Genomic DNA, 14,728 nt, shown 5'->3' with positions numbered 1-14,728 from the left:
TTGATTACTGTAGTTTAATAATATATCTTGAAGTCAGTTATATTTAGTCATTCAACATTGTTCTTTTTTAACACTGTATTGAGTATTCTGAGTCTTTTGTCTCTCCATATAAACTGAGAATAATTTGACAAGTTATTGGGAATGAATCAGATTTATAGATCAAGTTGGTAAGATCTGACATGTTGACAATATTAAGGCTTTCTCTCAATGAATATAGAATATCTATCAATTTATTTATATATTCCTTACTTTCTTTCAACAAAGTTTTATAATGTTCCTTATATAGATCTTGCACATACTTTTTAGGGCTATACATAAGATTTTTATTTTTGGTAATGGTAACATAAATGATTTGGGGTTTTTAATTCAAATCCCACTTGTTCGTTACTGATATAAATAAAAATGATTAAATTTGCATGTTAACTTTGTATACTGAAACCTTACTATAACCAATTATTCGTCACAGGAGTTTATTTCCTGTTAATACTTTGGATTTTGTGGCATTTCTTTTCTTTTTTTGGATGTTGAGAATTAGCACAATTTCTTCCTTAAATGTTTGGTAGAATCTATCTGTAAAACCATCTGAACCTTTGCTTTCTCTGTTACAAGGTGATTAATTACTGATTCTCTATATCTTTAGAGATATAGACTCATTTGGATTTTAGGTTACATTTTGTGTGAGTTTTTGCAGATTACATCTTTCAAGGAATTGATTCATTGTATTTAGGTTATTAAATTTATATGCTTAGAATTGTTCATTGAACTCCTTTATTGACCTTTTGATATTCAGGGGATCTGTAGTGAAGTCTTGTCCTTCTTTAGGGAGATTGATTTGTTTGTGTATCCTCTCTCCTTTCTTAGCCTAACTAAAAGCATATCAACTTTATTGATTTTTTTTTAAAGTACTAGCTTTTAGTTTTATTGATTTTGTTTATTGATTTCCTATTTTCAATTTCATTGACTCCTGTTCAAATTTTATTTTATTTTTCTTCTGGTTGCCTTGAACTTAATTTGTTCTTTGTCTAGTTTCCTAAGGCAGAAGCCTATATGATCAATTTTAATTCTTTCTTGTTTTCTAATATATGTCCTCAATGCTATAAATTTTCCTCCAAGCATGCTTTTACTGCATCCTGTACATTTTGATAAGTTGTGTTTTCATTTTTATTTTTTTCAAAATACTTTTTAATATCACCCGAGATTTATTTTTGATTCGTGCTATTTAGAAAGAAGTGTGTTGTTTAAAATTCACATATTTTGGCATTTTCCAGATATCTTTCTGCTATTGATTTATAATTTAATTTCATTGTAGTTTGAAAGAAGACATTAGATGATTTTATCCTTTTAGTTTGTTAGAGTGTGTTTTATGGCTCAGAATGTGGTCTACCTTGGTGAATGTTCTGTATGGATTTGAGAATAATGTGTATTCTGCTGTTTTTTGATTAAGTAATCTGTAGATGTCAGCTACATACAGTTGATTGATGAGAGTCTTGAGTTCAACTATGTCCTTATTGATTTCCTCCATTCTTAGCCCTATTTCTTATTTATTTATTTAAGCTTTATTTAGTGGTAACCCTAGAATTGAAATACACTTTTACAATTAATCCAAACTTATAATAAGTAACATTGTATGTTTCCATGGTTAGTCTGAATACTTAATAATAAAAAAAATCATAATTCCTCCCTTCTGCTTCTTGTGTCACCAGTGTCAGTCATTTCTCTTAGGTGTGTGTAAGTATATAAGTTATTTGAGTAAGCATGTTTAATCAAATACATTGTTGCTATTATTGTTTTGAATAAATTGTTATCTGTTTAATAATTAAAATAATATTTAATAATTAAAACAAGAAACATCATCATTATTTTACCTTCATGCACTCTTTCTTTGGTGTTGTTGAATTCTTTCTGTGGTTCAGTTTCTGACCTACATCATTTTCCTTCTCTCTGAAGAACTTCTTTTAACAAATCTTGCAGGATAGATGTTCTGACAACAAATTCCACCTATGTTTATTTGAGAAAGTTTTTTTTTTTTCCTTCAGTTTTGAAGGATAATTTTTTAAGGTACAGAGTTAGAAGCTTAGTGGGTTTTTTTTCCCTCTTAAAAAAAAAAAAACAGATTTGTGGGAGTTTTCTCTCAGCACTGTCCATTCTTCTTAACCACATAGTTCCTGAGGAGAAACTGGATGGATGTTTCTTTTCTTCTCTCATTGATAAAGTGTTTGGTTCATCGTTCTTCTTTCAGGATTAAAAAAAAAAAAAAAATCTGATCTCCTGTAGTTTGAAAGTGATGTGCCCCGATGTAGAATTTTCAGCATTTCTCTGAGCTTCCTGTGTCTGTGGCTCATCTGACTTTACCTTGGAGGGATTCTCATTACTGTTTCAGATATTTCTCCAGTTCTTTTCTCTCTTTTCTTTCTGGTATTCACATTACACATATCTGTACTTTTTGTAATTGTCCCACATTCTTGTGCTCGAGCAGGAAAAGAGAAAAAGGAATCATTTTGCAATACATCCATGCATCTGGCTTTTTTTTTTTAAGCCTGTCCTCACAAGAAATTGGGCACAGTGAATATGGATAATGTCCTCGGTTGTTATTGTTTTCTTTTCTCATTTTTTTGTTCTTTCCTTTTCATCTTGGAGGTTTCTATTGAGATATCCTTGATATTAGGGTCTTTCCTGAGCTGTGTCCAGTCTACTAACAAGCCCATCAAAGGCCTTCTTCATTTCTTTTACTGTGTTTCTGACATTCTTTTTGGTTATTTCTTAGGATTTTTATCTCTCCATTTATAGCAGCCAGCTTTTCCAGCGTGTTGTCTACTTTATCAGTTGGAGCCCTTAGTTTATTAATCGTGGTTGTTTTAAATTCCCAGTCTGATTATTTTAACATATCTGCCATATCTGTCTCTGATACTTGTTCTGTTTCTTCAAACTGTTTGCCTTTTAGTATGCTTTGTAACTTTCTTGATAACTGGACATGGTGTACTGGGTGAAAAGATCTGCCATTAATAGGACTTTAGTAATGTGGTCGTAAGGTGTAGTGGAAAGAAATATTTTCTATAGACCTATAATTAGGTCTCAATATTTTAATAAGCCTGTGACTCTGAATTATGCATTTCACAGGTGTTTTATGGTTCCCTACCCAAGGAAGGATAGGATGGGTAGAGGGAGCTAGATTTGGATATCTCCCTTCCCCAGGGCAATTAGATTATGATAAAACCCAAGAAGATTAGACTTTGATTTACTAGTTTCTTTTGAGGGCAGGCCTTTTTTTTAAAAAAAAAGTCAGAGTATGTTGATGTATTGAATAATTATTCTTTTTATCTTTCCCTGACACAAGGAAATTTTTTTTCTAATATTTATTGGAAGAACCTGGTAAGCTCCAAGTTATAGTGGTTATGAAATTTGAAAAGTTATAATGGCCTCCTGTGACTGACTGATCCCCCTAGAGTTTGTAATTCTGATACTTGTGTTTTTCTTGAAAGCTCATGATGTGGTTGGTAGTGCTTATTTGGGAGAAAAAAAATAAGTAAAAAATAATCTGAGACAGCACATCATATTTTGAGATGCAGGATATAAAAAGAGGGGAAACAAATATCTAATTATTGGTTAGTAATGAGCAGAGAGAACTTTGTCCCTAGCCTCACCCCTGAGTATTAAAAGTGGGGCCAATTCATCCTTGATCTTTCCTAGGGAGGCAGCATTGTGTTTGAAGGAAACATGGATCTTAAGAACCAATCAAAGATTCGTATAACTCAATCAAGTTATTTTTTCCAATAGGTCATTCACTTATTGTAAACTTGAGAGAATAATGCCAATCTCACCTTGATTTTTGTGAAAATTCTGATTATATATTTACTTGTACATGCTAGGTTCTTAGCAAATGCATGATTTTAATTATGTTCTTGAAAGTTATTTTTAGGATGGGTTGATAAAAGAAGAGTATTCATGGACCTGGGGCCTCTTTCAGTTTGCATTAATTATGTCTTTTGCCTTTAAATTATTTTTTTAGTGTAAATTAAGTTCTTAGTGTGGATGACCAATGCCTTTGCATTTCTGGGATTATTATTTCCCAGTATAATATATAGGCAGGGCATTTAGTAAGACCCCTGTTTAGTATAACAGAGAAGTAAAGTTCTCTGTGCACGATATGCAACCAAAGTCCAAACACGTGATTAGTTGCAGAGCCATAGCTCAAGTCCAGGGCTCATAGTTCCCATCCACCAGGCACTATCTTTGAGTTCCAGGACCCATTCCTACAACACTAGGTCTTGCTTCAAAAGCAAGAGATATAAATAATAAATAGGAACTTGAAAGTCATTTGTGGAAAAGAGTTTGGAAATAGGAGGATTTAAACTTATTTTTCTTCTGAGGTTGTGAGGGTTTGGCTTCTAAATCAAGGAATTCTTTTCCATCCTTTTCTGGTCACTTACCTTGTGATCTTTACTGAGATTCTTCTGTGTGCAGGGGCCCCAGTTCTTGGCTATTACCAACACAGTGATGTACTCAGCAACTGGCAAGGAAGACACAAGGTTCCTCCACAGTACCATTTTTTCATTTGAGTGCTGATTTTAAGAACTGAAGTGCCATAAAGGGTTTAACAAGTATCTGATTAAAAAACATACAAATGGACAAAGTGATTGAGGATTCTACTTTTTATTTCCCTAATAATTATCTGTGCCAACTTGAATAGATCACTTGATCTCTATTTCCTTTTGTCTAAAGTAATGATACTAACACCTAATACATAGACCTAATTGAGTTATTAATTGAACTCTCTCATACACACAAACACCCATACACTTACACCTTATTATGAGAGGGTGACTTTTAAATTATGTGTTGGCATTATAGTTTTGTTTTTGTAATTGATGACCAGAGTTATCCTTTGGTTAGGAAGTTCCAATCTACAAGTTGGAGCATGAAGTACCACACAGATACCCAGTCCCTGAATGTCTTTATAGTCAGTTTTGTTCTCAAAGAACCAAGATACATGATAGGCAGTAGAATAAAATAGCTTCAGAATAAGACAAATTTAGGTTGGAGTCCAAATAGATTATTTTTTTGCTGTATGCCTTTAGTCAAACCATTTAATTTTCTTGAATCTGGTTTTATTAATTGTAATGTTTGAATAATAACAGTAGCAAGTGTAATTGATTATTGCAGTGAGGATTAAGTAAATACTGTTATGTGAATCATTTTGAACACATCTAAGCAGTTAGAAATATCAGACACGGTTGTGCTCATCATTGGCACTAATAGCATCTATATCTAGGTGACAAATCTGAGTTGGTTATATGGATTATATTCCTGTCTACAAAATGGTTATTTGCTCCATTTGAAAGGAGTATATTTTCAGTGCTTTTATCTAACACCGTGCCAGAATTACATCAAGGTATCGGTGTATTGTGCTCAATTATTGATCTAGCGAGCACCATATTTGACTGGCAAAGAAATGAATGCCCTTGGGTGTCCTGGTGAGTGCTGTGACTTTGGAGCTATTTGATTCCCTTTGACTAGTAAACTGGCTTGTGAAAGGAAAGGGTCCAATACTAATTTTAAATGTTTATTCCTAGTACTGGCTTTGTATTAGCTTCTCAATACGTATTATTTAAGCATCAGAATTTCACTGATGAAAGAGAAATTATCACCTTTTACAGAGAATACACAAATACACTTAGGCTAATAACCTTGCAAGGTAGTGTTTATGGATGGATATTTGTATATGTGTGAGAGAGGGCATGGGGAGAGACTGTCTTGGTGAAATGGAAAGGTTTAACCAAGTGGTTGGAATTTTAAAAATCTATTGCTAAGAATGAATTGGCCCCTACTTTGTAACTATGCCTTGTCAGGTAGAAGGGCACATATAACATTATTCCTACCTTGAAAGCAATCACATTCCAGAAGAGAAGGTGAGATAAATATGCATTCAGTAATTGGTGAGCAGGCATGAGGTATAAGCAAATAGGAAAGAGCAAGCATTCCTGAAATCCAGCTGTTGGATTTCATACCTAAAGGCCTATCAGTGGGGGAGGTGAACTGGCGTCAGTACCTACATGGATTTTTTTTCAGGAACTGTATTTTGCACTAGATGTTGTGAGGAATACAAAACAGTGTAAATTCTATTTGTTGCCTTCAAGAAACATATTTGGGAATATGAGGTTAACATCCAAGAAAAGACACTAGAAGGCGAGGCAATAGGAATGTACTATTATTGACCAAGTCAAGCAGCCTGGGAAGTGATGAATGTGGGCTTTGTGGGTCATGGAGTGAGTCATGTATGAAATTGGTCCTAAGCTGGCATTGAAGGAGCAGTATATTTGAAGCATAGAGGAGAGGGATCTATTTGTAAAGGTAAGGCTTTGGGAATGGTTGTGTTCTGTGTGGGCTAATCCAGCCAAAGTGGAAGATTCAATTGGGCGGAAGATGGAGGAAAAAGCTGAAAGATGAGAGGAGAGGATAGATGGCTTTGAATGTCACCAGTGTATGCATTTTGCCATAGAAACCCAGATTTAGTATAGTATGATAAGGGCTAGAACCAGATACATTGCCAGTGATACTTTATGCAAAGATTTTTCTGGATATATTTGTGCATGTGCATTTGAAGGGGGGACAGGACAGTTATTTTTTTACCTGAGAGTTTTCACAGTTATCCTATAGTATTAACAGTTTTAAGGGCTATTTTGCTGTATTTCTTCATTATCTTTGCATATATTAAAGTATTTTTACATAGTTCTAAGCATGTGTTATATATTTTGCCTTTTTGCTTCATAAGATAATCCCCCTTCATACATTGCCATATAAACTGCTGAGGGTTTTAAGTAAGGCAAGCATTGTGACTTCATAGTCTTTCCGATTTGGGAAAGGCAGCTTTTATCAAGGTGTACATTCTGAACTGTGGGAATTTGGCAATATGCAATAATTTTTTTTGGTTTGTTTTTGATACTGGGGATTAAACTCAGGGACACTTGACCACCATCCCTAGCCTTCTTTTGCATTTTATTTAGAGATAGGGTCTCACTGAGTTGCTTAGTGCCTCACTTTTCCTGAGGCTACCTTTGAACTCATTATACTCCTGCCTCAGCCTCCCGAGTCACTGGGATTACAGGCATGCACCACTGCGCCCAGATGGCAATATACAATATTAATATGACTTACTGTTTCTGGGAAATTGGTGTAGTCTGCATCGAAATATTTCCCTGTGACTCCCTCTTCCATTAGTTAAGTGGAAATCTCATAACTAAATAGTTTCTCAGAGCCTTGTTGATTTCTTGCTGGACTCAGAGGATAACAGGTTACCTGTTGCACCTGAGAGATTCTTCACAGGGAGGATATGACCCACAGCTGAGGCTGGGCATGAGACTTTATTCTAAGGGGTTTCACTGTGAGTTGGCCCTGCAGCCTGGACTAAGCAGAGAAAGAGAAGTCATTCGGCTGCCTGCTGGATTTGTGGGACTCTGAATGGCCAATTTGCTAGGATTAGCAGAGGTCTGGCTTAATAAATGTGTCTGCTTGCCTAATAGATTTGAGTAAATGAACCTTAAAATACTTGATTTAATTTAGCATTGGGCACCCGATATCAGTGACCAATGAAGAACTCAAGAATCCTGCGGAGGGTTCCTACTTTGTAAGGAAGGTGAATTCAGCCATGATGCCATAACCACTGATGAAAAACAAAAGCAATTTGGAAAACAAAATTAGCTTCTGCCATTTCCCCAGCACAGAAGTCTGCGGCCTGCCACCCGGAGACCAAGCGTTTGCATTGAGCACAGTTTGTTTGCTGTGGCTCTGAGCCCTGACTGGCTGGCAGGATGGCCTGCGCTCCCCACCTCAGCTGGCATTCCCTCTGTCCCGCAGCCCTTCCTACTCACTTGGCCAACCATCTCCTAGGGAAGCAGCCAGATGGAGACAAGATCAAATCTGCTGGGACAGGAGGAGTTCCACTCCTCTCAGAGTAGGTACCATGGCCTAGCAGAGCACCACCACCTGAGTCTTGAGATAAGAAGAGTGTGCAGGAAAAGGGGAAGAGGGCCATGTACGCCACTCAGAGCTGAGGAGGATGACATGGAAGGATGAATGTTTCCTAAAATCTCTTAAGAGAGACAAACGCCTGGTGGTGAGAGGTGGGGTGGGATGAAGGACAGCTTAGCAAACCAATATGGAAGGGCAATGTAGTACAGTCAGGGTCAGAGGGTCATTCAAAGGAGTCAGGGAAAATAAAATCACATGGATATTCCTTGGATAATTTTTTTTCCTAGTATTTTATTATGAACAATTTCAGACATACAATGGAGTTAAGAGAATTTTTCAGTGAGCATCCACATATCCACCACCTACTGTAGTCTGCCATTAACAGTCTGCTTGTTTTGTCACATGTCAATCTGTCCGTCCATCTCTGTTTCTAGATTTTTTGATTCATTTCAATGTAAATGTAAGAAACCTATATACTTTATCCTAAGTGATTCAACTTGCAAATTGTTAAATGTAGTTCAAGATTTCTTGACATACTTTCTCCCAGGTGAGCATAAAATGAGTAATAAAACGTTCCTTCTCTTGTAGATATAAATACACTTATACACATGTATACATAAAATACCTCGTTATTTGTTCTTTTCATTATGTGAATGTACTCTGATTCATTTATTTTCCTATGGAGGAATTCCTTGCCTATTCCCAGTTTTCAGCTGTCATGAATGAGCTGCTGTGAACTTTTTCAAATTATTATTTTGGATATCTGTTTTCTCTTCACGAAATTTCCAGAATGGCAATTGCCAAATCAAAACATGTTAAATGATACAACCTCTTTGAAAAAAAGTTCTTGCAAATTCTTATAAAAATCTAACTTTGTTCCACATGGTTGTAGTGTTTTGCATTCCTCTGTATGAGCATTCTAGCTTACTCTTTGTATGTTATAGGAGAGTTCTAGTTTACTCTTCCCTCTTCAGCCTTATTCCTTATTATCATTTCAAAATATTAGCCATTCTGCTAAATGTTTGGAGCCATCTTGTTTTTAAAGGTTGGTAACTAAGGTAATTAAGCAACTTCTGATAGATAAGCTACGACCAGTAGAAACTACATATTTTGCCTAAACCTCAGATTCTGCATGCTGAATAAAAATCATCACCAATCTTTAAACCAATCCATTTATTTAACAGATAAAGAAGGCTGAGAATGGGGACCATTTTAACCAAGGTCATTTCATTAAACATTAAACAGAGCCAGAGTTTGAAGTCACTGTTCTTGTCAACTAGAGATGGCAACCATCTGGTACCCATGTTATTCTCTTGTTCCATGAGATAGCTCAACTAGACTTCACAGGACTTAAACAGTCATGGTGTCACAGTGGTGCACATGACAGACCTACTTGCACCTCATCCCTTATTTAATCCAGCAGGACATACCCTGTGTGCATCATCAGGGAGCCATAAATATGGATGAATACCTGAACCCTGTGGCTTACCCTTAATTGAGGAAAAGAATGTGCCTCTTTATGTGCTTCTTTTCTTCTTATTATTTAGCAAGCGGAGAAGAAAGGGTGTCAGAAATTTAGGGCAATATCTCTAATTCTGCTCAGCTCTAACCATAAGCCTGGTCATAAAATAGAGCTATAGAATTTTAAAGCAGAGAAAAAAATCAAATTATTGTTTCTGGGGCTCAGTCAAAAATTGTGATCTGGAATGAAATTTAAGCCTTGCAGAGGAAACACTACCTGAAAGTTGCACCTTAAAGCTTCTGTGGGGCTCTGTGCCGGCATCCAGCCATGCACGGGTATGCTGGGTGAGTGCTGGTCCATGTCCACTCCTTAAAGTGCAGCTCTGTGCACTCTCCAACCATCTACATTATTATTCTCTATCCAGTTGTCCTGGCACACAGAGAAGAAAAGCAAGTCCTCTCCTCTCTGCTTGTGGAGTCTCTTTATTTATCAGCTGCCTTAGCTCAGTCTCCTACTGTTATGTCTTACTTTCCAAACAAGAGAGGCCTGTGCTTTCAGATGACCACTGGATAATGACTCTTCAATCTCAGGATCTGCCTTTTCTCTCCAAAAAGCACCTGCTCTTATCAAGATCCTAATTCTCAGAGGAAAAAAGCACAATTATGGTACTTTTCTTTTTATCTTTGAGATGTCCCTATCTATGATGATCATCAGGAAAGACAAAAGGAAAAAATAAAAGATTAAAAACATGATCACAGATATGCATGTTTATATATTTTCTTACCTACTGCCTTAGGATAGAAGATACATATAATAAAATGAATAGTCAATAGCATGACTATGCATCCAACTTACCTGTTATATGAAGGACAGGTGCTGAGGGCAGGTGATACCAAATAAGTAAAATGTGATCACTCTCCCGAAAGGTCACATAGTCCAATGGAAATCAGAATGAAAACATAAGTGACAGCAGATACTCTTCCTTTTGAAACACATTGCAAACACTGCTTCTGCCTTCCCCTAGGAGAAAGAATAGAGTGACGTAAGAACTCATGAGTGTCCAGTCTTACCCCCATTTCTCTGGATTAACATTTTATAATGTGTTTCGTGTCTCTTAATATTCATCCAGGATCCTGAAAGAATTATTACAGTTTTAGGAAGTTGTATAAAACTGCCTCCCACCCCACCATTTCCAAGTTAGGATCACCTGGGATCTAGTCTGCTGTACAGATCTGTGTCATTCCGAGATTTACAGAAAAGGAAGGAAACCTTCTATCCCACAGAGATTAAATGGGTGCTGTTACTTCTCTTTTCCGCAGCCCCTCATCACCTTGGACAGCAGCACTTCCTTCACATTCCTGGCAGAGGGAACCAACACCATCACTGTCCAGGTGGCTGCCGGGAATGCCCTCATCCAGGACACTAAAGATATTGCAGTTCATGGTAAGCCCTAAGAATTGTCTTCGGATGCCCCATCCTGCCCAGCCAACTCCCTGTACCCACCCTTGTAGCAGTCACTGACTGTTAGAACCTCCCCAGGCCTAAGGAAAATGAAGGAGGTTCACAGAGGCATTCGGATCTACCTCCTAACTTGTTCCCAGATAGAGGATTCAGGCTATCAGGGAAGGAGATCACAGGCACGTATGTGTTTTCCACAGCAGTGTGTGTCTGCACTGCAATCTGTTTGAGGTTCTCATTAGACAGATTCATGTATCATAAGTTGAGAGAATGCTCAGCTGGAAGACTGTCATAGAAGGAGCTAGTGCTGATGTCCTGCTGAGGTATCCATAATGCACATGCAACACCCATTGTCTGTGAGAGGGGACCAGTGATTTCCAAAGCTGGGGGAGTCACTATCCCTCCCCTTGCAGAACTCATAGCCCCAGTAATGAGATGGCCTACCCAGAACTGATGTGTTTTCTAGGTTGTTGGAGGTTCTAACAATATTGCCTGGAAAGGCTTGATTATACGGCTAAGAATATAAGCTTGAAGAAAGTGATAAACAGGATCCCCCTTTTCTTCTCATTCTTGCAGAACCACTCCTAATCACTAAATTTTTTTAAATCAAATTGATTATGCTACCACTACCACATCACACAACCCGCCCGCAGTCCCCTGGATATAGCCACTATCATTGTATTTTTATGGAAAGTTGTTCTAAGGTATGTGAGCCTCTGACTCAGACTATATTTCTTCAGGCTCATCTAGGTGAGTTGCTTTTCCTACCTCTCTGCAAATCTGCTGCTCAGTCTCTTTTTTGGGTACATAGAAGTTTTATTTTTAAGTAAACATTTTTATTGGAGTATAAATTGTATACAGAAAAAATATATGGACCACAAATGTTTAGCTTCATGAATTACCCCAAAGTGAATAAAGCAGTTGTACTCCCCAACCAGGTCAAGACACTGAAGGTTACACACACCCTAGAGACAAGATTTCAACCTACTCTCTCATCCTCTGAGGCAGTTTCTAGCCTCCATCCCAACCCAGCCCAAAGGGTTAGTGCCTTTGGTTGGCCCTGTGTGACAGATACCACCTACAGGAGCAGAAGCCTCTTTCTGGAGTCCCATGCTTGTGATTCATTTCATTACTACTCTTTACGAGAAGAAAGGCTTAAGATCCTAGGAACTGAAAATACCAGCAGAAGCCGAAAGCTACTTCCAACTCTCAAATTCCATTTTATTTCAGAAGCCAAGACATAGACTAAAAATAAGGATTTACAGTTGAATCCTCAGGGAAGAGCCAAGCCTTGCAGAGCCCCTTACCCCCCAGACCCCCTCTCATCTCACTCTGCCAGCTTCACTTGTGTGTTTCTTCTCCTCTCAGAATACTTCCAGTCCCAGCTCTTGTCCTTCTCTCCCAATCTGGATTTTCACAACCCTGACATTCCCGAGTGGAGGCAAGACATTGGCAATGTCATCAAGAAAGCCCTGGTTAAAGTAAGTTGGGTTTATCTTTGTTTAAGTTTGTGAACAAGAGAACTTGATGGAATCCATAAGAACTGAAAACACTATTCTGCAGATAGATAAGTTTTGTTTCTCTATGAAAAGAGAGAAAGAGGGAAAGAATGGGTGGAGTAGCAGGGAGGAAGGAGGAAAGAGGGGAGAAAAAGAGGAGAGAGAAGGAGAGAGTTCAGTCTAGTGTTTGAAGATGTAAATTGACCCACTGCTTATCCAAACATTTCTGAGACAGGGGCTTGACCTTTTTAGAGGACTAGTGGATGGACCATTTAGTGAGTCCATACTAATAGCATGCACTTAGGTATATCTTTGACCATGAATAGATATTCACAGATATATAGAATCCCCAGACCACCCTTGGCCATTCATGGCTCTCAGGAGACTACGGGCCAGGAAACAGCGTTCTACCAGAGAGACAGAGCTGAAGATTTATCCCAGGGTCACAATTGCCTTAGAGAAAGTAAGAATTCTGTTAGCCTCTGTCAAAACTAGGTACTAGAATCTGACAAACAAAACACGGTTAGTTCAAATGTAAAAACATGTCTGATGTGTAGTTTGTAACCAGAGTCTCCATGGAGTATAGAGAAACGTGTGATTTGTACCAGCCAGTAAAGTGCAAGCCTGACATGGATGGATTTGTGATTCAACAAAAAGCTCACTGAACTATTGGAATCATTTTGGAGGGGATATTTGAGCTATTATACATATAAGGATATATGTCAGTTAACAGGGAGGGGAAAGCATCTTTCAGGTAGCATGAAATCCATGGACTTCTGAGGAGTATGCCCTGTTGGGAAATGGCATTGGGTTTGTGTCCTCAGTCTATTACTTAGAGAACAAGCCTGGCTAAAGTTGAGCTAAATGGTTAGGATGGACTGTGAAGTGTCTGAAGCTAACTGGTAGTTGCCGTCTGTTCTTCAGGCAGTGGAGAGTGTGAAAAGTATTATTTTTTTCTTTAGGTAACAAGATGCTGTCAATAGGTTTATATGTCAGGCTCCCCTTCTGGTGGCAATGCAGAGGAAAGCCTGCTGGGAAATCAGGGAGGGTACAGAGTAGGGAAGATATTTCACCAAAGATGACCCGTTGAAAGGCCACTGCAGTACTCAGTTACCTCAACCAGGAATAATAAGATCCCGAAAAGGAGTCCAAGCCTACTTAGGAAGTTGAACAGTTGGGTTACTGATTAATAAATGCAATGAAACAGAGGGAGAAGCCTTTTGGTTACTAGAGTAAGTAGGAGATGGCCTTGCATTAACCAAGATAGGGACTGTTTAGGAGAAATATACTCAGGGAACAATGATGTTTTTATGAGTTTGGAGCACATGAAAAGTGTTTACGTAAAGTGCACAAGAGAGTTGAAAATGGGGGTCTGAAAGCCAAGCAGAGGGTCATACCAGAAGCAGACATTTTGGAGCTGAGGCCTAAGGGGAGTGGGGGTCAAGGAAGTCATGACTGCTCATGCTCCCAAGGGAGAAATGAAAGACCCCAGGAAAAACATGGAAAAGGAGCAGCCTGCATCAATGAGAAGGATATAAAAGCATTCCTGTAGGAACTGACTACAAGAGGAACATTAAACCTTTTATTAAAAGATTGTTCTTAAGAAGAAGTGAAAAAGAGACTGCTATGTGTGCTGTCTTCTCTTCATCTGTTCAGGTTGCTGTAACGAGGCACCATAGATTAGATGGTTCATAAGCAACAGAAATTACTTCTCACAGTTCTGGAGACCAGAAAGTCCAAGATGGAGGCACCAGCCTATCTGATGTCTAGTAAGAGCCTGTTCCCTGATTCAAAGATGACACTTTCTTACTAGGTTCATGTGGTAGAAAAAAGGCAAAGCAGCTCTTTGTGACCTCAGTGCACTAACTCTATTCACAAGGGCACCACCCCCATGATTTAATCACCTTCCAAAGGCCCCACCTCCTACTCCAACACAGGAGTGGCCAGGTTTTAAGCATATGAATTATAGGAAGAGAAACAATCACATTGTAGCATATGTTTTTGATTGTGAGGCACCCAAATTGGGCAGCATTTTATAGGGTTGCATTTATTAAAAACTTACACATTTTTTAGAAATAACTTGGTAATTACAACAGTGCTACTACTAAATAATAATAATTATCCATGTCATTGATGCCTAGCCCTTAAGTTTCATGAGGACAAATCACTTGCATGTCCCTCTACACAGGATTCAGTGAATCTAGATGCATAGTTTTGATCCTAGAGACAAAGGGTCAAAAGCATCATAGTAACCAAGACATGGAGAGGCTCCTCCCACTTGACTCCATTGTGTGGTTCTCAACATTTTGCTTCTTCTTCTGGTCTCCTGAGACTTGCTACCCCT

The 14,728-nt window shown here is 38.0% G+C and overlaps 1 protein-coding gene across 1 annotated transcript in view; it reads left to right on the top strand.

Moving 5' to 3' along the window:
• Sorcs3 (sortilin related VPS10 domain containing receptor 3) overlaps window positions 1-14,728 on the top strand; it is a 579,229-nt gene that overhangs the window by 552,720 nt on the left and 11,781 nt on the right. The window contains exons 21-22 of the mRNA XM_027930160.2: window positions 10,747-10,870; window positions 12,254-12,366. Of these exons, the coding sequence (XP_027785961.2) occupies window positions 10,747-10,870; window positions 12,254-12,366 (237 nt within the window). The remainder of the gene's footprint in view (window positions 1-10,746; window positions 10,871-12,253; window positions 12,367-14,728) is intronic.

Source organism: Marmota flaviventris, chromosome 4 (assembly GCF_047511675.1).
Source record: "Marmota flaviventris isolate mMarFla1 chromosome 4, mMarFla1.hap1, whole genome shotgun sequence".
NCBI classification, from domain to species: domain Eukaryota; kingdom Metazoa; phylum Chordata; class Mammalia; order Rodentia; family Sciuridae; genus Marmota; species Marmota flaviventris.
This window is presented reverse-complemented; position numbering and strand designations above follow the sequence as displayed.